A 24,134-nucleotide genomic window follows, 5' to 3' on the forward strand; every position below is an offset into this window, starting at 1 on the left:
TGTCTTTTGTATGTAAACATTTGTCATATTTTTATATTGTCAGATTTGACAACTAGTATTGGGTATGTGAAGTGTCTTGCTTTCTTTTTCTTTACTTGTTTTTTTACCTTTTGTTTACTGTTATTGAAAATCTGGTTAATAAAAATGACCTGATTCAAAAAAAAAAAAAAGTATAACTAAGCACAAAACATATCTTTTTTTGTAGTTTTGGATAGTGTGGAGATTATTAGAACATGTCAGGCTTTCATTGCTGTCTGTGTCCCTATCAGGGAGATTCACACTCTTTATTTGTCCTGTTTACTGGTATCTCCAAAAGTGACAGAAAATTACTCATTTTGTGTTGTTTACAGAACATGAATAGTAGGAAAATCTTCCAGTGAGAAACCCTTGATTACTGTACCTGTACCCAAAATGAAAAAAAAGTTTTGTTTGTACATAAAAGTGTTACTAAACCCACAACAGTAAAATCAGTCTGTATATGCAGTAAATCATGCTTGTTATACTCACTGGAAACTAAGGGGTTAATCCTCTGTATTGTGTAAAAGAGGCTGTTTGATCCTGTCTTCTACTGTCCCCAATCCATCTGCTGATAGTACAGAGCTCTAGGAGTCACTCTGCACTTGCTCAGTTTAGTGTGTATGGCTAGAGAGGTTTTTTTTTCCTTTGGGAAGGTGCACGTGATTAGGACAGGGCCAATCAGTACTGTCCAGACAGAGGGTCAGGGGTTATGCAGCCTCATAGGACAGCCTCGGCATTGTGTAAAATTTGATTCTGACTTCTCTGATCCTCCCCTACTTCCAGTGCTCCCCTCTTATCTACTGATAAGACATCAGTATGAAGTCACTCTGCACATGTTCAGTTTGGTGTGTATTGCAGAAGAGGTTTTTTTTTTTTTTTTTTTTGGGAGAGTGGATGTGATCAGCACAGTTCCAATCAGCACTGCCCAGACAAAGGTCAGGGGTTTTGCATCCTGCTAGAGCAGAATGAAAACGCCTCCTAGAAGCTTTAACGTGCTTGGCAGGACACTGATAAAAGTCACAAGACTGCTCTAACTGCTGATGAGTAAAGGGATTTAGCAGTTAATGTTTACTAAAGTAATTGCACTTCCATGTTCTGTGTACTGAGGGAGACCAGATGTACTGGATGCAGGGTCCTGGGTTTAGTAACACCTTAACTCCTGTGCATGCAGAAAATGTACATGCACAGCTCGGTGTATATTGTCTAGAAGATTGTGAATTGACAGGTAAAAATTCCGTATTGCAGAATAGACATATTTTGTCTCTTCTGCTATAAAAAGCCTATCTGGTCCCTTTTAATTTTTTTTTTAAGTTTGAAGTGTGATTGGTGATAAAGGAGTCCCAAAGAAAGGAAGTTATATAGCAAATACCTCAGGAAATAGTGACCCAGTGAGGTGGTCTGTGTGTCTGTAGGTGCAGCTGTCAGAATATTGTAACTTACTACCTAGGGTATGCTCTTTAATATAATAATCATTCTTCTAAAGAGATACTGGTTCACACCTTTCTGTCTGTGACAGGATTATCTCATAAAACATATCAGTCTAGCCTGGGTATACTGTAACATTTACGATCTTTGCATTTGATCTTAATATTCCTTTTTCAAAGTGAAACTGATCAGGCTGTTTACCATTGTGATTTGTTTTTTTGTGCAGGTTCCTTATGGATCTGAATAGTGCCAGCACCGTTGTGTTGCAGGTCTTGACACAAGCAACTAGCCAAGATTCATCCGTATTGAAACCAGCTGAGGAGCAACTCAAGCAGTGGGAGACGCAGCCTGGCTTCTACAGTGTCCTGCTGGTGAGACTTTCTTTACACACTATGGGGGAGATTTACTAAAACTGGTGCAGCTCTTCATAGTATAAAATAGGAAATAAATAAGTGAGCTCTAAAACAATCACAAGCAGCCAAAGCACCAAAAAGGCAAACCAAAAAAACCTCCAGAATAATCAAGAAAAACAAGGGGGTGCGGCGCTGGAACCCCTAAAAACAAAGTTCACATGTATGTATACACATAAATTGCACTAAACCCAGATGTGGATATAAAGTGACAAAAGTGCAAAATGCAAAAATCAAGGTGATATTAGTGAGCACTATCGATGTGCTGAGTGTTAATAACCATACACAGTCCTGAAAACAGTTCATATAAAGTGCTTAGAAGTGATGATCCATCTGAGGGGATCTCAGATAAGTGCTCCTTACAACATCCTGGTGATGTGCCGTGAAATTGTTAGGAATACGCACTCACCAGATGCGCAACCTTTATGCGCATATTCACATATGTAAATCTCAAAGATGTTTGCTGAAGGCCTCCTTCAGAATCGGATCAGCCTGGTCTGGTCACAAACCGATAAGGATCCCCTTCCCCTGGGTAGTTTGCAGCACCTAAGGCCTCACTCCGGAATGGGCTCTGTACAGGTATGTGCTCACAAGGAGCCAAAAAGAAGGAAGCCCATAGTGCAGTATTTTCAAGCAATATTTATTGAATGCAAGCTTTGATGATGAGCTCCCTCCGGGGATCCGTAGAGGTGAATGGGGGTTGGATTTGGGGAGCTCTTCATGGTAGAATGCACAGCTGCAACTTGAGCTTGTTTAAGTAAACAGTAAGGCTGGCCATACACTGTACAATTTTCTGTCTAATTTTTGCCCAATTTCCTTTAGATTTATCTTCAACTATGTAGTGCAAGGGCCTGCCTAATTGGATACAATTGAAAGTGTTCAGGTTTGACCTCATATATGTTTTTTGGTAAATCTAAACCAAAATTCTCAAGAAAATGGTATAATGTATGGCCAGCCTAACTCCACTTTTTGTTGAGAAAAAAAACCTTCCCCTCTGGGTTATCTATGTACATTGCAAGGATTTTAACACACTTTGTTGAACATTCCTACTTATTGTTATTCTGAAGAAACAGCTGTTTGTTTGTCTGTGTCCATGTGCAGAATGAATTTGTATGGGTATGGTTTTATAATTATCAATCAACTGCTGCACCTGCAGGGTTCTAATGAAGGAAGTGGCAGGGTCTGCATTCTTTTAGAAGTGATTTATCTTTAGTGAGCATCTGACTAAAAATTACATTTGTGCTGCAGTGGATGCCAAAAACTCTGACTTATATTAGTGCAGACTTCTGGGAAAATCAGTGAGCCAATCATTCAAGCAGGAAAAGACATTTTCAGGGGGCGTAATTTTTGTGTTTTAAGAATTGTATTCAGTTTTTGAGAAAACAAAAAAAAAAACCAAACAAGAATATGCCATTGTATAGTCCTATCCAAGAGTGTTGGGAGTTGAGAGCCTCCCATGGAAAAACATAAAAAGGTTATTTTTATTACCATTCAATTTCAATATGACTCACGTCACAATTGTATATGCCATATTATTATATTTTTTTAATTGCTAATTTTTTTTTCCAACAAAAGTGGAGTTACCCTTTAAACTTTGACAATAATACCTAGACGCTCATTGATTTCTATGTAGAGCTGCACCTGATTTTGCACTCTCCAGTTTTAATAACTCTCCCCCTTCATGTCATAATACATGTCTAAGGCATATAACACACGCATCAGATTTAGGGCCATAGCACTGAAGTAGTAGCTACAGAACTTAGCTTCTTAGGGGCGTAGTCATAAACCAGTGAATGTGACTTTCACCATTGACTGATGGTGGATTAATCGCTGTCATTAAAAAACACATACCTGTAAGATTCACCAGTGACTGTTTGGGGAGTGTCAGGTTCACTACTTAATAAATATGTCCCTTAGTTTTTTTTTTTGGGTTAGCAAAAATATTAAAGCTGGCCATACACGAGTTGATTAGAAAACAAACTTTCAAATGAACTTTCATGAAAATTCTAATACATGACGATTGTTCAAAAAAAAAAAGTACTTCAAAAAACATTTGCTTTTAACCTTTGAGTTTGTAGTGAATGCACTTATGCAAATGAACACCACAATCGTTAGAGATTACTTTGAGATACATTTTACGTCCTGTTGTCACTGCAGTTGAAAAATAATTTGATACGTTTTGACCCAACAATAGATTAAAAAATTGAACAAACATTCTAAAAACATACATTTACTACTGAAATTCTTCTGGTATATGGCGAGCTTTAGAGAAGCTGGAGGCTTTTAATCCTAGCTGCCATGGGTCCCCACTGATCATGTGATCATTATGTCAGTGAGAAAAATTGAGTTTTCAGCTATTTTCAGGCTGTAAGGTTCATCTGCATATTTAGGACTTGATTACACATGGTGTGGTGATTGGCATTTTTTTTCTGCACTGGATAAATGCATGTCACCCCTATGGCACTTAGAAAACAATTGTTTTTTATGTGTCCAATTCACTCTGGAACACAGCCAGGAGCTGCAATATGGTAAACTGTGGTAAAATGCTGACATGTAGCACTGAGAGGCACTGCATGTCACTGCACAGTGCTTCATTCTGCTGTGCTGGGACTTAAAAATTTTTTAAAAATAAATCGTCAGCACACTGCAAATAAAACTGACAGCTACCCACATACTAAAATGTTGCATTTAGCATGGAGGCAGAGTGATTGAGCACTTAATACTGTAATTAGATTACAACATTAAGAAAAAAAAAATTGTAATTGTAATTTTTATTACACTTATCAACTTATTAAAAAACCTTTAGGCCTCGTTCACACCATATATGCATAATAACTGATGGAAAAAACGTGCAGATTTCATTTGCAGAGACACCAGCTTTTAATAATTATTTATGCTTGTTTTCAGTGAGTTTTAATGCACATTGACATCAGTTTGCGTGCACATTTTTTTATGCACAGATGGACATCACACCTTGTGTTATCTTGTCGTCTTGTGTTCTCTTCTGCCTTGTTCACACCACAATGTTGATGTCACATCAGTTTTTTTTCTATGCAGAAAACTGCATACACATTGTAGATTCCTGTCCAGAAAAAATCTGCACTTGATAGTAGTGTTGTGATGTGGACAGGACACACAGAGAACAATTGTTTTCTTTGTGCCCTTGTAGAATGAGTGTAAAAAAACTCACGCATCTGCACATGGTGTGCATGAGGCCTTAAATATAATAAAATGTAAATATGCAAATGAAATCATAAGAATATTGTCATGCTAATGCTGCTAAATTTGGGTGGACATCTAGGCATCCATAACCCCTGGGCACAATAGCTACAAAATCATTAGCTGCTCATCATATGCATACTGCTGCCGATGATTCTAGCACGCCAGAAATTTGTAGCTGCATAGACTAGCACTGTAGCCAGATACATCTACAACTCTATACTAGCTACATTATAACTGTAAATGTAACTAGAACGATTTGGAGCTGCCACAGAGTATGCTGCTCGGGTATCACACTATGCGTGGTGACCCTTACACATTTCACATTTCAATCTGACTGTACAATCTCTGTTCAATCAGTTTTTTAGCAAACTTATGTGATATGAGGACCTATCTAAACTATCCAATCAATCTGTATCCAATCAGGAAGGCTCTTGTATTACACACTTGTTGGAAGATCTATAGAAGATTGTACAGTGAGATTGTAGAGTTTATGGTAAGCTTGTGAGCAGTTTTCCATCCGTAATTAAACTGCTATCTCCCTAAAGCAATGCAAAGAAATGGGTAGCCACGGGCCAACATTCCATCCAGGTTTCTGTAATGCACACCAGTTACATACGCAGGGGTGTGGAAATTTTTGAAAAAACTACTTGTCCAGGGACTACATCGGTGCCCCAATCTACTTGTCCCTCATGACAATCTACTTGTCCTGATAATTTTTTTTTTTTTTAATCCAAAACTGTATTTAAATCTGCTTTAAGTAATGTCTAGGGCATTTAAAAACAAAAGAAGCTTTATGGCGACTTAAACGTTTAATATTTTTAACATTGCGCTGGTTATCTCCTCCTCCCCTCCCTGCCTCTCTCCAACACCACACCCAAGGACCAGCAGGGAGGAGAGAGACCTTGCACTGTAATGAGCACCGATAGGCTGCTCGTCAGGAAAGGGGAGTTTCAGGCTTATCCTTTATCCCTTTCACTGCCAGAGTTGTTTTTGCGTTTTTTGCACAAGTTTAAAAAATAATTTAAGGCCTGAAGATTACACAAAACTCCAAAAAATTAAATATTTCCTGACAGCAGAGACCGTAGAGAATGAAATAGCGGTAGTTCCAAATTTTTATGTCACACGATATTATCACAAAGGTCTAGGAAACACAAAATGTCATTTAAAAATACACTTAAGTTAATTTTAGCTTGTCCGCAGCAGGGCTAAAGGTAAAAAGAAACTACCTGCCCGGTGCCTGGAACTACATGTCCTGGGCCTCAGACGATATGGACTTAACATCCCCGATACACTATATTGCCAAAAGTATTGGGACGCCTGCCTTTACACGCACATGAACTTTTATGGCATCCCAGTCTTAGTCTGTAGGGTTCAATATTGAGGTGGCCTACCCTTTGCAGCTAAAACAGCTTCAACTCTTCTGGGAAACCTGTCCACAGGGTTTAGGAGTGGGTTTATTGGAAAGTTTGACCATTCTTCTAGAAGCGCATTTGTGAGGTCAGGCACTGATGTCAGATGAGAAGGCCTGGCTCGCAGTCTCCACTCTAATTCATCCCAAAGGTGTTCTATTCGGTTGAGGTCAGGACTCTGCGCAGGCCAGTCAAGTTCCTCCACCTCAAACTCGCTCATCCTTGCTTTGTGCACTGGTACGCAGTCATGTTGGAACAGGAAGGGGCCATCCCCAAACTGTTCCCACAAAGTTGGGAGAATGAAATTGTGCAAAATGTCTTGATATGCTGAGGCCTTAAGAGTTCCCTTCACTGGAACTAAGGGGCCAAGCCCTGAAAAACAACCCCACACCTTAACACTTTACACTTGGCGCAATGCAGTCAGGCAAGTACTGTTCTCCCGGCAACCGCAAAGCTAGACACGTCCATTGGTTTGCCAGACAGAGAAGCGTGATTGAGCACTTTAGAGAACACGTCTCCACTGCTCTAAAATTTACACCACTGCATCCGACACTTTGCATTGCACTTGGTGATGTAAGGCTTGGATGCAGCTGCTTGGCCATGGAAAACCATTCCATGAAGCTCTCTATGCACTGTTGTGCTAATCTGTAGGCCACACCAAGTTTGGAGGTCTTTAGCTATTGACTCTGCAGACAACGACTTTGCACTGTGCGCTTCAGCATTCGCTGACCCCGCTCTTTCGTTTTATGTGGCCTACCACTTTGTGGCTGAGTTGCTGTTGTTCCCAGTTGTTTCTACTTTGTTATAGTACCCTAACAGTTGACTGTGGAATATTTAGTAGCAAGGAAGTTTCACAAATGGACTTAATGCACAGGTGGCAACCTATCACGGTACCACGCTTGAATTCACTGAGCTCATGAGAGCGACCTATTGTATCAAATGTTTGTAGAAGCAGTCTGCATACCTAGGGGCTTGATTTTATACACCTGTGGCCATGGATGTGATTGAAACATCTGAATCAAATGATTTGGAGGGGTGTCCCAATACTTTTGGCAATATAGTGTATGTTCAACTGGGTACACACTTTTTGATGCATAGTTTTGGATTTTAAATAGGAGCACCTAACAAGCCCCCTGTTTTTGTAAGTTATAGTTTGAAAAAACAGATCTTCTGTTAGCGAAAAGGAAAAAAAAATCCTGCTAACTATAGCGACTAGTCTGGGTATTCCTTTAATTTTCTGACCCATACTAGATACGTGAAAGCTTAAAGCCCAAATTAAATCAGCTAAATACAATCCACGTGTATAAAAAAAAATGTGTTTAATGTCATACAGTTTTTCTTTTTAAAGCAACCACAGCTTGAGTATAAAGGCCTGTCCTCTGCCAGCATTCTGCAGAGAAGGATCTTTCCTATCAGTCTCCAATCAGCAATGCACATTCTCCCAGTTGACTGGAGAGCTTTGACTCAGCAAGAACCATTGCAGAGAGACCTCTGCTTCTCCACAGAGAGCATGGATTCTTCAAAGCACAGCATTTTTACTCATTCTGTGGCTGATTTGTTAATAAAACAATCTGTAAGCCTTGTACACCTTTTATTTTGATGCACGTTGAAGGTTAATAGTGCATTAAAACTAAAAGTTCTGTTGGCATTTAGTCTATTTGCTTCGTGCAGTAATTCCAGTCAAACGTCAGCTGTTGTTTTTCTTTCACAAAATAGAAAATGAGATAAATGTGCTGCATACGTATATTTTTACAACATGCTTACTGCTAATTGATATATTTTGTCTGGAGTTTGTTTAAAGGAGCTTTTCGCCATCATCAAGGAAGTAGGATCTTCATATATGAGTAGACTTTGCCATGCCATTGGATTAAAGGGCAGCTCTAGGCAACAAGGAAATTTAATTGATCAACTGCTCATGTCGTGCATGATACAAAACATCAGCACTGTATCAGGGTCAGAAAATCTGCTCAGTTTACTTTTACTGCAAGTTAATGAAGTTGTAATATTATGAAATCATTAAAGTGATACTAATCACACACTTTCATTTACATTATCTCTTCTGTTTCTGTATGTGGATGATTGCACTGTAATTATTTTAATATATAACAAAAAAATCTAAGTGCCCTTTTCCTAATCGATATACAGCTGTCACATGACCCAGCTCTTTCCCGGCTTGTCTGCAGGGAAACATGAGCAGGAGGAGCGTCTAGTCTTCTGCTGCTGGTCACATGTTAAAAAACAGCCTTTGGTATACAGAGTAAAAATAAATATCAATAACATTTTAAATTGTCTTACAAATATATATTTGAAAACAAATCTGTGTTATTTCTTGGCAATAACATGGTATGGGCGGATTTCTGCCAGTCACAGGCTGTGTCACACTCCTCCAGCCTGTGTCTTAGAACAACAGGGAGGTGACGCCTCCATCAATCAAGATGTAATATCCCACCCCCATTATGTTTAGCTGGTTAGTGGGCATGAAGGAGAAGGGAGTAGGCTGTCGTTTACCACTGTGTATACACCCACATGTTACTCTAGTCACGTGGGTTGCTCATGTGATAGGGAAGAAAAGCTCAGCATATAAACTCACTGAAATCTGAGCACTAGCTGTCAGCACTGCTCTGCAAAATCCTCAACTGTAGTGGGAACATGGTGTCAGGAATGGACTGGCCAGCAATGGTGGGACTCACCTGCCTTTTGATCTGCAGTACCAGGGCTGGCCAGCGGGTGCTCCCAGCAATCAGAGACTCAACCTGTCAGCCAGCTAACACCTGGAACTGATTATACTGGTGTATTTAAGGGATGGCCAGACCTGCAGACTCTGCCTTGGTGTTGTGTTTGTCCTGGGCCCTGTATCTGTCCTGCATCCTGTTTCTGTTCCTTTGCTGACCCTGCCTGATCTGAACCGCTGCTGACTTCTCCTGCTCTGATCCCGGCTCGCTCCTGACCATCCCTCTGCCTGACCCTCTGTACCACGCTGCTTGCTACCTGTTCTGATCCCTGGCTTGTGACCCTGACCATCCCTCTGCCTGACCCTCTGTACTACGCTGCTTGCTACCTGCTGAACCTGGCCTGTGACCCCGACCAATCTCCGCTTGCTCCCCCTGTACCTACCTGCCCTATTGATATTGACCCGGCCTGCCTGACGACGCTTGCTTGTATGTACTGTTATCTGTGGGTGGTTGGTTTGGTTTGTTTGCACTGTATTATGTTTTAGTATTGCACTGCGTTTATGTTTGTATTGTTAGTGTTAATAAATTATATTGTTTATCACATATCTGAAGTCTGCGTTTCCCTGCGTCAGTCACACACCTCTGGTCATACCCGGGAGCCCTGACATTACACCAAGGCCAATCCTGACCAGAAGTGGCTGCACAGGGAAGCCATCTTGGTTTGTTGATGGGAAGGATGGATCTGGATGAGGTTGCGTATTTATATCTGCTAGTGTTTGATGACAGGGAGTATGCTTATCAAACTCTGAAGGAGTATACCCGGGATGAACTGCTAGAATGTATACGGCTCGCTCATGTTCTAGTAGATCAGGGCACAGAGTTCTCTGAGGTGCAGCCTTTGATTGAGGTTTGTGCTGAGTTTGTTTCATCTGGTACCCCCGAATGCAGGGATGAATTTTTGCCACCATTTAGTGCAGACCAGGTAGAGTCCCTGGTATGGTTATTAGAGGATGATGTGGGTTACTTTCTGGAGCGTTATTCCACATGTTCACCACAGACACTAAGAGATTGTATAAACGCAGTGCAGTCATTGACCAGACAGGCTTTGTGTAAGCTCAGCTTTGTTCAACCCATGCTGCAGACATGGACAGATTTGTTGCACCCAGCCTCAGTCAGCTTACAAAGACCCAGTCCTGCTTCTAATCTATTTCCTCAAAACTCTATTCCTGCATTCCCAACAGCTCCTCCTGCCCTGCTATCTACCGCATGTCAGTACCCTGTTCCCACTCGCTGCACCTATCCTGCCTTTAACTCTGTAAAAAAGCCCTCTGTAGCAACTGCTCCCTCTCCTGTTCCATCCTCCAGCTCTTCTCTGTCTCCAGCTGCTCCATTCGTTTGCAGACCTGCGTTTACTTGCAGTGCTCCAGTAGTTAAAACCAGAAAAAAGCGAAAATTCTTTCCAACCAATACCATCCTGCCAGTATCCAAACCGGTGAACCTGCCTTCCGTGGTTCAGCCTGAATCCTCTACTCGGCCTGAATCCTCTACTCGGCCTGAATCCTCTACTCAGCCTGATGCCTGTACTCAGCCTGATGCCTCTCTTCAGCCTGAAGCCTCTACTCGGCCTGAAGCCTCTACTCGGCCTGAAGCCTCTACTCAGCCTGGTGCCTCTACTCAGCCTGGTGCCTCTACTCAGCCTGGTGCCTCCACTCAGCCTGATGAACTGATCCAGCCTGATGATCCTATTAGGCCAGTTGACTCGATACCCGCTGTTGATCCAGACGATCCGGTACCTGATCCAGTGCCCGCTGTCGTGCCAATTGACTCAGAGCCCGCTGTCGTACCTGGTGACTCGGTGCCCACTGCCTTGCCAGATGACGCGGTGCCCGCTGGCGAGCCAAATGACCTGATGCCTGGTGACCCAGTGCCCGCTGTCATACCTGGTGACCCGATGCCCGCTGTCAAGCCAGACGATCCAATGCCTGGTGACCCGGTGCCCGCTGTCGTGCCAATTGACTCAGAGCCCGCTGTCGTACCTGGGGACTTGGTGCCCACTGCCTTTCCAGATGACGCGGTGCCCGCTGGCGAGCCAAATGACCTGATGCCTGGTGACCCAGTGCCCGCTGTCATACCTGGTGACCCGATGCCCGCTGTCAAGCCAGACGATCCAATGCCTGGTGACCCGGTGCCCACTGTCGTGCCAATTGACTCAGAGCCCGCTGTCGTACCTGGGGACTTGGTGCCCACTGCCTTGCCAGATGACGCGGTGCCCGCTGGCGAGCCAAATGACCTGATGCCTGATGACCCAATGCCCGCTGTCCAGCCAGACGATTCAATGCCTGCCCCAGTGCCCGCGGTCATGCCAGTTGACTCGGAGCCCACTGCCTTGCCAGATGACGCGGTGCTCGCTGTCGAGCCAAATGACTTGATGCCTGGTGACCCGATGCCCGCTGTCCAGTCAGACGATCCAATGTCTGACCCAGTGCCCGCAGTCATACCAGTTGACTCGGAGCCCACTGCCTTGCCAGATGACGCGGTACCCGCTGTCGAGCCAAATTACCTGATGCCTGGTGACCCAGTGCCCGCTGTCATACCTGGTGACCCGATGCCCGCTGTCGAGCCAGACGACCCAATGCCTGGTGACCCGGTGCCCACTGCCTTGCCAGATGACGCGGTGCCCGCTGGCAAGCCAAATGACCTGATGCCTGGTGACCCAGTGCCCGCTGTCATGCCAGTTGACTCGGAGCCCACTGTCGTGCCTGGTGACTCGGTGCCCGCCGCTTCGCCTGGGGGCCCGAGACCTGTCGCTCCGCCTGAGGGCCCGAGACCTGTCGCTCCACCTGGGGGTCCGGCGCCCGCCGCTCCACCTGAGGGCCCGAGACCTGTCGCTCCGCCTGGGGGCCCGGCGCCCGCCGCTCCGCCTGGGGGCCCGACGCCCGTCGCCCCGCCTGGGGGCCCGACGCCCGTCGCCTTGCCTGGGGGCCCGACGCCCGTCGCCCCGCCTGGGGGCCCGACGCCGGTCGCCCCGCCTGGGGGCCCGACGCCTGTCGCCCCGCCTGGGGGCCCGACGCCTGTCGCCCCGCCTGGGGGCCCGACGCCTGTCGCCCCGCCTGGGGGCCCGACGCCTGTCGCCCCGCCTGGGGGCCCGACGCCTGTCGCCCCGCCTGGGGGCCCGACGCCTGTCGCCCCGCCTGGGGGCCCGACGCCTGTCGCCCCGCCTGGGGGCCCGACGCCTGTCGCCCCGCCTGGGGGCCCGACGCCTGTCGCCCCGCCTGGGGGCCCGACGCCTGTCGCCCCGCCTGGGGGCCCGGCGCCTGCCGCTCTGCCTGGTGGCCCGGAGCCTGCCGCTCTGCCTGGTGGCCCGGTGCCTGCTGCTCCGCCTGGTGGCCCGGTGCCTGCTGCTCCGCCTGGTAATCCGATGTGCCTCTGCCCGGAGTCCAGCCCGATGTGCCTCTGCCCGGAGTCCTGCCCGGAGTCCAGCCCGATGTGCCTCTGCCCGATGTGCCTCTGCCCGGAGTCCAGCCCGATGTGCCTCTGCCCGGAGTCCAGCCCGATGTGCCTCTGCCCGGAGTCCAGCCCGATGTGCCTCTGCCCGGAGTCCAGCCCGATGTGCCTCTGCCCGGAGTCCTGCCCGATGTGCCTCTGCCCGGAGTCCAGCCCGATGTGCCTCTGCCCGATGTGCCTCTGCCCGGAGTCCAGCCCGATGTGCCTCTGCCCGATGTGCCTCTGCCCGGTGTGCCGCTGCCCGGAGTCCTGCCCGGTGTGCCAGTCTTTGATATCCCGCCAGTTACCAGACCCGGGCGGTGGAACATTTTGCCCAGCTAGGACTGTTTGGAGCGTCCTGAGGCCGCTCCTTGAGGGGGGGGGTACTGTCAGGAATGGACTGGCCAGCAATGGTGGGACTCACCTGCCTTTTGATCTGCAGTACCAGGGCTGGCCAGCGGGTGCTCCCAGCAATCAGAGACTCAACCTGTCAGCCAGCTAACACCTGGAACTGATTATACTGGTGTATTTAAGGGATGGCCAGACCTGCAGACTCTGCCTTGGTGTTGTGTTTGTCCTGGGCCCTGTATCTGTCCTGCATCCTGTTTCTGTTCCTTTGCTGACCCTGCCTGATCTGAACCGCTGCTGACTTCTCCTGCTCTGATCCCGGCTCGCTCCTGACCATCCCTCTGCCTGACCCTCTGTACCACGCTGCTTGCTACCTGTTCTGATCCCTGGCTTGTGACCCTGACCATCCCTCTGCCTGACCCTCTGTACTACGCTGCTTGCTACCTGCTGAACCTGGCCTGTGACCCCGACCAATCTCCGCTTGCTCCCCCTGTACCTACCTGCCCTATTGATATTGACCCGGCCTGCCTGACGACGCTTGCTTGTATGTACTGTTATCTGTGGGTGGTTGGTTTGGTTTGTTTGCACTGTATTATGTTTTAGTATTGCACTGCGTTTATGTTTGTATGGTTAGTGTTAATAAATTATATTGTTTATCACATATCTGAAGTCTGCGTTTCCCTGCGTCAGTCACACACCTCTGGTCATACCCGGGAGCCCTGACACATGGGTTGAATGGGGGAGAATTTTGCAGAATACAGAAAAGGAATCCCATAGTGACTGAGTATGAACAGAATGTAATACATTTATTGATAGTTTTTAATGATGTGGGTTTAATGACACTTTAAGAATAGATTCTGCAAACATTTCAGAGTGCTCCTTGATGGGATGTCTCCTGTTACATAATTCTAAGCTCTTCATCCTCTCTGAGAAGTGAAAAGTCAAAAACAAATTGCTTCCGTATTGCCAAGGTTCTGACTTAGAGCCATTAAGAAAATAAGACTAGCTGTAACCGCAGGGGTTGGCAAGCAGGGAAAGTCAGCATCACAGAATGATTGCCAAGTTTTAAATTAGAAGCATATAGCAGGTCCTGTTCCTTTGGGTTGAATTGAAAAAATAAATAAAGTGGAATTCCAGGATATACCTAGCTAATGTTAAAAATGCTCTCCTTCCCAAGACCTCCTGTGTAAGAAAGATGTATATACTTACCTATTTTCAATGCGCTCCAGTCCGGACATGTGATCCTGCTCCCCTGTGTCAGCCAGCAGCAGCTACAGTGGACAGGAGGGAGCACCGACAACAGATGGTCCATGGGAACTGTGCTTCTGATGAATAATTCATTCAGCAGTTCCTCCAAAAATAATATGTCCTGCCAGGTAAGGCCTGGACAATTCATTCAGTCAGCTAAAGGTGCTTGCAAATATAGCAATAATTTATAAAATAACTTAACTGAATTAATAGCTCTAACAAACACAAATCAGATAAGTGGAAATAAGGACTACAGATTATGAAATAAGGTATTATTTATTTACAATAAGTCACATACAAACAGATAATGTAATAGCTCAATTGTGATGCACACAGACACCAAGATAATTTGCTTAAACTTTACAAAATTTTTCCGTAGTAGTAGTTTACATATATATATATATATATATATTTATATATTGAATAAAATCAATAGTTAATTTCTCCCCATAGACAAAATAACCATTAATATCTAATTATCAAACAGTAGTCTGTGTTTTACGGCATTTCAGCAGTTATTTCCTTGCAGAAGGAATAAGCATCAAAATACGCAAAACCGTATGCCAATATGACCCAAGAACAAAATAGGAATAATATTACTACTAAAGCTAAACTATATAAAGTTGAGTGGTTATTTTATCGTATGGAAACAATTAGGTTACCACAAAATGACAAAAAGCTTATTAATTTGGTCAAGCAGAATGACCAAAATAGAAATTATAGTTACCCTCCAATTTTCTGATAAATCAAAAGATAGCTGCCGATTGATGGCTAGAGTTGAGCTCTCACAAAATGGCATCTGGAGAGGCTGAAGTTGTGTGCCAGAGATGCAGTAAGATGGATGGTCAGATGGAAGGTAGTGTCCTGATGAAATGTTGTGATCAGATGGCTGTGATCTCTGTATGTCCTATCCGATCAGTGAATGTTCTCCTGATGGAATGTGATCTGATCACATGAATGGGGTCTTATCTTGTGAAGGTGATCTGTGTGCCCGTCTACATGACTTTCCCTTTTATCCATTGGCACACAATACATCCATAACATTTGAATATACCGGCCTAATAGGTAGCCCAGCAGGTGTTACCTTCTCTTAATTGGTGACTTTGTCTCAGATTCCACCCATGGTTTGTTTTATTATTACCACCATTTTGCCACTGGGTGCCACTCTAAGTCCTGATTATTTTGAGTTTCCATGAAATTGAAGTAACTCATTTGTTATAGAGAAAGATTACTATTATATTATAACAAATTGGACTTTCTGACAACTGTACAAATGGCTTGGAGGGTAAATTATGTTAATGCTTAACTAAAAGAGTTGTAGTTTATATATATATATATATATATATATATATATATATATATATATATATATATATATATAAATAATAGAGTGATTCTTTAAGTAGGTTAATCACTAAACCGCGCCAATTTAAGCTTTTAAATATTCAATATTATATCCAATCAACTGCCACTTTAAATTACTATGTTGTAAAACTTATTCCAAAAAATACCACTGCTAATAATACTGATAATTAGCGGCACATTATATATATGTGTCACACTAATTCCTTTTGATGGTCTCTATGTGCAAACTTATTTACACAAATATTAAGTGACATAAATTATATGTGACAAAAAATAATCAAATTATATATGTTATAATAGTGCCCACAAAACAACGTGAAATATAAGTCTAGTGTAATCAATAATGAATTACAAAAAAAAACAATTGTCCAAAAAAATCTTTCACAATGTGAATCCTTTGTGACTCCCAGTGCAGAAATAAATAAACCACGTGCTGTGCTTTTCATACACCCCCTCTTAGGTGTGCACTCACCAGAACATAGCCTTTAATGAGCCTTATTGCATAAATTCAAGAAATCAGGGTCATCAGAACACAGCCTTTTTTCCACTTTATATAGACTCCAAATTGGGAGGATAATACAGTTTTTTTTTACATCAACCACAACAATTGATATATTATAAAAGATATATAGATGATCTCATCCTAATTTGGGAGGGATCAAAAGCTTAATTGGAGAAGTTTATGGAGAAATTAAACGATAATCAAAAGCTATTAAATTAGATTACCAGATGAGCACGAGTTCTATTAATTTTTTTGGATGTTATTATACAAAGAAGTGGCAATGAGATTGTCACTAAGGTGTATTTTAAACCAACAGACAGAAATTGTTACTTATCTGTTAATAGTGGACATGATCCGATCTGGCTCAAGAACATACCTAGAGCCCAGTTCATGAGGATAAGAAGGAACTGCACATTGAATGGTGACTACTTATTACAGACGGATATTATTAAAAATAGATTTTTACAAAAGGGATATTCAAATGAATTTTTGAATCAGAATATACAAGAAATCCTTGGTGTCCCAAGAGAAAATTGCTTTAATACCACAAATAAAGAGGTTAATAAAGAACATCAGTGGAATTTTATGTCCACTTATCATTCACAATATAAGGAAGTGGAAAATGTCTTTCAAAAACATTGGCATATACTCCAGATGGATAAGGTACTTGGACCAGTATTACCTAACAGGCCGAGATTCATCTATAGAAGGGCCCCAAATGTAGGGGAAAGGAGTGTTAAAGTCTGGGATGCTCCAAAAATTATGTCTATGTTCCCTAATGAGGGTTTAAAGCTTGTAGAAAATGTAAAGCATGTAAAGTAGCTATAGGTAATAAGGTGAAACGAGTCAATTTTAAAGTACATGATCAAGAGTATAAAATCTCAGAATTTATAACATGTGACACCACGTACAGCCAGGTCCATAAATATTGGGACATGGACACAATTCTAACATTTTTGGCTCTATACACCACCACAATGGATTTGAAATGAAACAAACAAGATGTTCTTTAACTGCAGACTGTCAGCTTTAATTTGAGGGTATTTACATCCAAATCAGGTGAACAGTGTAGGAATTACAACAGTTTGCATATGTGCCTCCCACTTGTTAAGGGACCAAAAGTAATGGGACAGAATAATAATAATAAATCAAACTTTCAGTTTTTAATACTTGGTTGCAAATCCTTTGCAGTCAATTACAGCCTGAAGGCTGGAACGCATAGACATCACCAGACGCTGGGTTTCATCCCTGGTGATGCTCTGCCAGGCCTCTACTGCAACTGTCTTCAGTTCCTGCTTGTTCTTGGGGCATTTTCCCTTCAGTTTTGTCTTCAGCAAGTGAAATGCATGCTCAATCGGATTCAGGTCAGGTGATTGACTTGGCCATTGCATAGCATTCCACTTCTTTCCCTTAAAAAATTCTTTGGTTGCTTTTGCAGTATGCTTTGGGTCATTGTCCATCTGCACCATGAAGCGGCGTCCAATGAGTTGTGAAGCATTTGGCTAAATATGAGCAGATAATATTGCCCGAAACACTTCAGAATTCATCCTGCTGCTTTTTCAGCAGTCACATCATCAATAAATACAAGAGAACCAGTTCCATTGGCAGCCATACATGCCCACGCCATGACACTACCACCACCATGCTTCACTGATGAGGTGGTATGCTTAGGATCATGAGCAGTTCCTTTCCTTCTCCATACTCTTCTCTTCCCATCACTCTGGTACAAGTTGATCTTGGTCTCATCTGTCCATAGGATGTTGTTCCAGAACTGTGAAGGCTTTTTTAGATGTCGTTTGGCAAACTCTAATCTGGCCTTCCTGTTTTGAGGCTCACCAATGGTTTCCATCTTGTGGTGAACCCTCTGTATTCACTCTGGTGAAGTCTTCTCTTGATTGTTGACTTTGACACACATACACCTACCTCCTGGAGAGTGTTCTTGATCTGGCCAACTGTTGTGAAGGGTGTTTTCTTTACCAGGGAAAGAATTCTTCGGTCATCCACCACAGTTGTTTTCTGTGGTCTTCCGGGTCTTTTGGTGTTGCTGAGCTCACCGGTGCATTCCTTCTTTTTAAGAATGTTCCAAACAGTTGTTTTGGCCACGCCTAATGTTTTTGCTATCTCTCTGATGGGTTTGTTTTGTTTTTTCAGCCTAATGATGGCTTGCTTCACTGATAGTGACAGCTCTTTGAATCTAATTTTGAGAGTTGACAGCAACAGATTCCAAATGCAAATAGCACACTTGAAATGAACTCTGGACCTTTTATCTGCTCGTTGTAATTGGGATAATGAGGTAATAACACACACCTGGCCATGGAACAGCTGAGAAACCAATTGTCCCATTACTTTTGGTCCCTTAACAAGTGGGAGGCACATATGCAAACTGTTGTAATTCCTACACTGTTCACCTTATTTGGATGTAAATACCCTCAAATTAAAGCTGACAGTCTGCAGTTAAAGCACATCTTGTTTGTTTAATTTCAAATCCATTGTGGTGGTGTATAGAGCCAAAAATGTTAGAATTGTGTCGATGTCCCAATATTTATGGACCTGACTGTATGTGGTATATGCCATTAAATGCCCATGTAATTTGATTTACATAGGACGAACTAAAAGGGCTCTTAAGGTGAGGATTGCAGAGCATATTAAAAACATAAAAAAGGGTTTAAAGACCATAATGTATCAGACCATTTTGCCAAATTTCATAATAAAAATCCAAAATTAATAGAATTTTGGGGTGTTGATTGGATTCCCAAAAATTGGAGAGGGGCAAATAGAGTAAGAGATCTTTCTAAGAGGGAGACCAAGTGGATATATACTCTTCAGTCTTTAGTTCCAGGGGGATTGAATGTTGATGTGGATATTAACTGTTTTATTAGTGATTTATGAAATTGTACAATTTTATGTTTTGACTTTTATTTTTACTTAATTTTATCATTTTTTTTTTTCGTGGATTTTTGATTTTATTTTTATTTTTTTTAATATAATTTTATATTATTTATTTTTTTTATATTTTATTTTTTGTTTTATTTTTATTGCATTATTATGTTAATATTGGTTTATTGATTTGTTGTGATGTCCAGATTGAATTGTATAATCATCGAGATGGTTTACAATAACCATCTGAGGATGTCCATGCAGTCAATAAATAAGGTATTATTTGTCCATTGTTTTTAGGGTATTTGCTCATAGTATTCAGTATATGGCACTCTTATGTTGCCAGTTTGATGCATCATTTCCTGTGGGACGGTGCACCAATTAAATCTAATTAAGCATCTGGTGGGTTAATTAAAGTCTGTCTATATAAGTGATGTGCTGCACCACACCATCATCCCTATGATTAAGTCAGGTATGACGAAACATGTCAGGGTGTGACGGTGCGGCGGACCAGAAGTGACGCAGATACGCAACCGGAAGTGACGAGACGGCGTTCTGTCCGGCAGATCCGGAGGTGGTGAGAGCACCTGCTATGTCTGTCTCACTGAAAGGCTATTTTAAATAAGGCTTAACTATTTTTGGAATGTTGTAAGTGCAATATTTCGGCTTATTAAAGTTGTTTACCTTTGGTAATACACGATTGGAGCGAATTTCTTTCTTTTTCTATGTAACTATGGAGAGGAATATATATTATGATCCTGGCTATCATTCTTAACATGGATGATTATTGGAGGAACCTCCCGGTCTTAACAATTTGGAGTCTATATAAAGTGGAAAAAAGGCTGTGTTCTGATGACCCTGACTTCTGGAATTTATGCAAAAAAGGCTCATTAAAGGTTATATTCTGGTGAGTGCACACCTAAGAGGGGGTGTATGAAAAGCACAGCACGTGGTTTATTTATTTCTGCACTGGGAGTCACAAAGGATTCACATTGTGGAAGATTTTTTTGGACGATTTTTTTTTTTGTAATTCATTATTGATTACACTAGACTTATATTTCACGGTGTTTTGTGGGCACTATTATAACATATATAATTTGTTTGTTTATTTTTTGTCACATATAATTTTATGTCACTTAATATTTGTGTAAATTTGTTTGCACATAGATATGATCGAAACCCATTGTTCCTGCACTAAGGTGTCCTTGTTCCTGCACTAAGGTGGCTTTTTTCAATTCTGTACTTGTCAAATAGATATTATATGCAGGACAATCAGAGGAATTTCTCCTAGACTTTATGGGGGGAGAGATCCATTGTTCAACAAGATTAGCTCTGTAAAATAGCTTTGTTTGTAAAAAAAACAAATTATCTCAGTTGGGAACGAGATTGTAGCCTGCTTGAACTGAGACCTGTGTTTGACTGGATTTTTTTTTTCTTACAGCGGGGTTCCACTCAAAAACGGAATTTCCGCTTATTTGCCATCGCCCCCCCCCCTCTACTGTCATATTTGGCACCTTTTGGGGGGGAGTGGATACCTGTTTTTGACAGGTACCCGCTCCCACTTTCGGCTCAGTTCGCCGTGGTGAAGTGAGCCAGAGGTTCGGCCCCCTCCTTCCTCCTGTAGTCTCCTGGGAACCTACATAGGTCCTAGAAGACTGCCAGACCAATGAGAATGCTCGACACGCCCGTGCGCAATGGGCACCTGGCTGTGAAGCCGCAAGCTGTCACAGCCTGGTGCTCACAGTTGAGATGCCGGCGCCGGGCAGAGAAGGGACGGCTCAGGTGAGCACATCACTGGTCCCTGGGACAGGTGAGTGTGTTTATTAAAAGTCAGCAGCTACAGTTTTTGTAGCTGCTGACTTTTAAAAAACACAGAACTGACTGGAACTCCGCTTTAAATTTAAAACAAGAAATAAAAAAATATTTTTGACTTTGCTATTAAACATGTCCAGTAAAAAAATAAACAAAATCAAATTTCGTCATACATTTAGGCCAAAATGTATTTTGGTAAATGTCTTTGCTAAAAAAAAATGTATTCTGGTAAATGTCTTTGCTAAAAAAAAAAATACATGTAAATGAATTGGTTTACATGAAAGCTATAGCATTTACAAATGGCGGTATAGATACTGGAATTTGGTTTGTTAAAACTAGTAATGGCGGCGATCAGCAAATTATAGCAGGACTGCAGCGGGCATTCTGACACTGGGGGGAGCTGACTAACTGCCACTGACATCCCCAGTGACACCAATACAGTGATCAGTGCTAATAAAAAGCTCTGACACTGTACTAATGACAATGGACAGGAAGGGGTTAACATCTGGGGCGATCAAAGGGTTAACTGTGCTGTGTGTGTTTTACTGTGTAAGCACATTGCTTTGTATTGCTCTGCTATGCATTGCATGTGGTTGAGTATTCTTTGCAAAGACACATTGCACCACAATTACTTACCTCTGGTGGAAGTTCCTTTGCAATGTGCAATTTCCCTTGCAAAGTGAACAGCCTATTTTTCTTTTGTAAACAAACCCCAGAGTCTCAGTCTAGAAAGTAGATGCTGACTCTGTGTGATGCATGTAAAGATAGCTCCATATCCAGAGGGAGCGCTATGATCTATGTCAGAGGTAATAAATACACTTGGCATGTGGAAAGGAAAATAATATATCTGATTCCAAGTCTACTTTAACTACCCTGGTCCAAGACAGTTGCCCCCCTATATATTGCATACATCCCTCAGCAAAATGTGGTGAATTTGTTTAAGGAATATATTAGTGGTGCACCGAAATGAAAATTCTGGTGCCAAAACCGAAAATTCAGGATGAACTTAGCCGAAACTGAAAGTTTTTCAAAATCTTTTTTTTTTAAATAATGTGGCTGCCAATTTTGCATTGAAGTCACTAGAGGGTGTTTTTTCATTGAAGTCAATGTGGATTCGACTTTGAATAAAAATCTATCAGATGCAATTTTGCAATGAAGTCACTAGGGGGCGATTTTGCATGAATGTCTATGAGATGCGACTTTGCATGAAAGCCTATGAGATACGCTTTTGCTTTGAAGTCACTAGAGGGCGCATTTGCTTGACTGTCTATGAGACGCAACCTTTTTTCTTGCTGATAACACTATTTTATGCCGCCAATATATCATTACATCCCTAGAATATATTTTTATATGCACCACTGTTACATCCTTTTGTATTTTTGTATCATCCCTGAAGCAAAACTTTTATAGTTTTAGGCATATGGTCATAATGTGCATTAAGGGAATAACAGAATTGCTGATTCAACAAGCCATTCTATTCATTAGTCCTAATTCTAGACACTCCATTTTCCGGGATATAGTTCATCCTTTGGTTCATTGTTACATAAAATAATAATGCTTAGTTGTTATAGAATGTGATGAAATCAGATCGTCTTTCCAAATTTGCAGGCTGTATATTTGAAGGACCTTTTAAGAAGTCAGATTAAGTCTTTGTTACATGAAATGCTGACTCTTTAATAGTAACGTGACACTAAATCATATCAAACCCGCTCTGCAGGCCAGAGTACTTGGTGTCATTCTGGACTCCAACCTATCCTTCCAGCCCCAAGTCCAATCTTTAACAAACTCGTGCAGACTCCACCTCCGCAACATCGCCAAAATCCGCACGTTCCTAACCCCAGAAACTACTAAACAGCTCATCCACTCCCTCATCATATCACGACTCGACTACTGCAACTCCCTCCTCACTGGCCTGCCTCGCCGCTGGCTATCCCCGCTTCAGTCGATCCTGAATACGGCTGCCAGACTCATTCACCTTTCCAACCGCTCCATTTCCGCCACCCCCCTCTGCCAATCCCTCCACTGGCTTCCGATTGCGCAACGGATCAAATTTAAAATCCTAACACTGACGTACAAAGCTGTCCACCATACTGCCCCGAACTACATCACTGACCTAATATCCAAGTACCGCCCAGCACGCACACTCCGCTCCTCACAAGACCTCCTTCTCTCTAGTTCCCTGGTCTCCTCCTCCCATGCCCGCCTCCAGGACTTCTCCAGGGTGTCACCCATCCTCTGGAACTCCCTGCCCCAACCCATCAGATTATCACCTACTCTCCTCTCCTTTAGGCGCACCCTGAAAACCCATCTCTTCAGGGAAGCCTACCTCACCCCCTGCTAACTTGCTGACCTCCTCCACTCTTCCTACCACTCCATCCCCCACAGCTATCTCCTCCTGTACCACTATCCCATCCCTCCTAGATTGTAAGCTCGAAAGAGCAGGGCCCTCGATCCCCTCATGTTTTGCATTGTATTGGTATTGTTCTGTCACATGTTCTGTCCCCCTTTGTAATGTACAGCGCTGAGTGAACTATTGGCGCTTTATAAATAATGTATAATAATAATAATATCCTTATTCTCTAAAACGAATCCATACACATCCACTGCTTAAATTGTTATTAAACCCAGGACCCTGCCTTCACTTTATCTGGTCTCCCACAGTACACACAACATGGAAATGCAATTATTTTAGTAAATATAAACTGCTAATTACCTTTTCTCATCAGCAGTTAGAGCAGCCTTGTGACTTCTATCAGTGTCCAGCTAAGCACTGGTTAAAGCTTGTAGGAGGAGCTTTTATTCTCCTTTGAGGCTGCATGACCCCTGACCCTCTGTCTTGATAGTGCTGATTGACCCTTTGCTGATCACATGCACCTTCCCAAAAAAACAAAACAAAAAACCCCAACTCTCTAGCAATGCATACCAAACTGTGCATGTGCAGAGTGACCCCTAGGGCTTTGTACTATCAGCAGATGGATTGGGGACTGTGGAAGAAGGGGAGAAAACAGGGTCAAACAGCCTTTTTACACAATGCTGATGATTAACCCCTTAGGTTCCACAGTGAGTATAAGCATGCTCTACTACATATACAGACTGATTTTCCTGTCGTGGGTTTATTGATCTATTTTTCATGAAATCATTTTTACTGTTTTTTCTGCCTCCTTGTAATTTCCTTAGCGAGTTTCCAAACTTCTCCTTTTTCCCTCTCACTTCTGTTTGTTTGGAACAAGCAGTAGGTGTTAGTTGCAGTCCTGTACACTACAAATCCATGTTGGGAGGGAGCAAGAGTGGGTGGCTATGTCCCTAGATGCAGTGGGATCATGGAGAACGTAGCTACCCTCAG

General features: G+C 42.8%; 1 protein-coding gene across 1 annotated transcript in view; it reads left to right on the plus strand.

The window, feature by feature from the left end:
• Positions 1-24,134, plus strand: part of IPO11 (importin 11) — a 661,807-nt gene that overhangs the window by 12,967 nt on the left and 624,706 nt on the right. The window contains exon 2 of the mRNA XM_089653447.1: positions 1,670-1,814. Within this exon, the coding sequence (XP_089509573.1) occupies positions 1,677-1,814 (138 nt within the window). The 5' untranslated portion in view covers positions 1,670-1,676. The remainder of the gene's footprint in view (positions 1-1,669; positions 1,815-24,134) is intronic.

The sequence above is a fragment of the Staurois parvus genome, unplaced genomic scaffold (assembly GCF_062004578.1).
Source record: "Staurois parvus isolate SC_StPar_1 unplaced genomic scaffold, SC_StPar_1.0 ptg000714l, whole genome shotgun sequence".
NCBI classification, from domain to species: Eukaryota; Metazoa; Chordata; class Amphibia; order Anura; family Ranidae; genus Staurois; species Staurois parvus.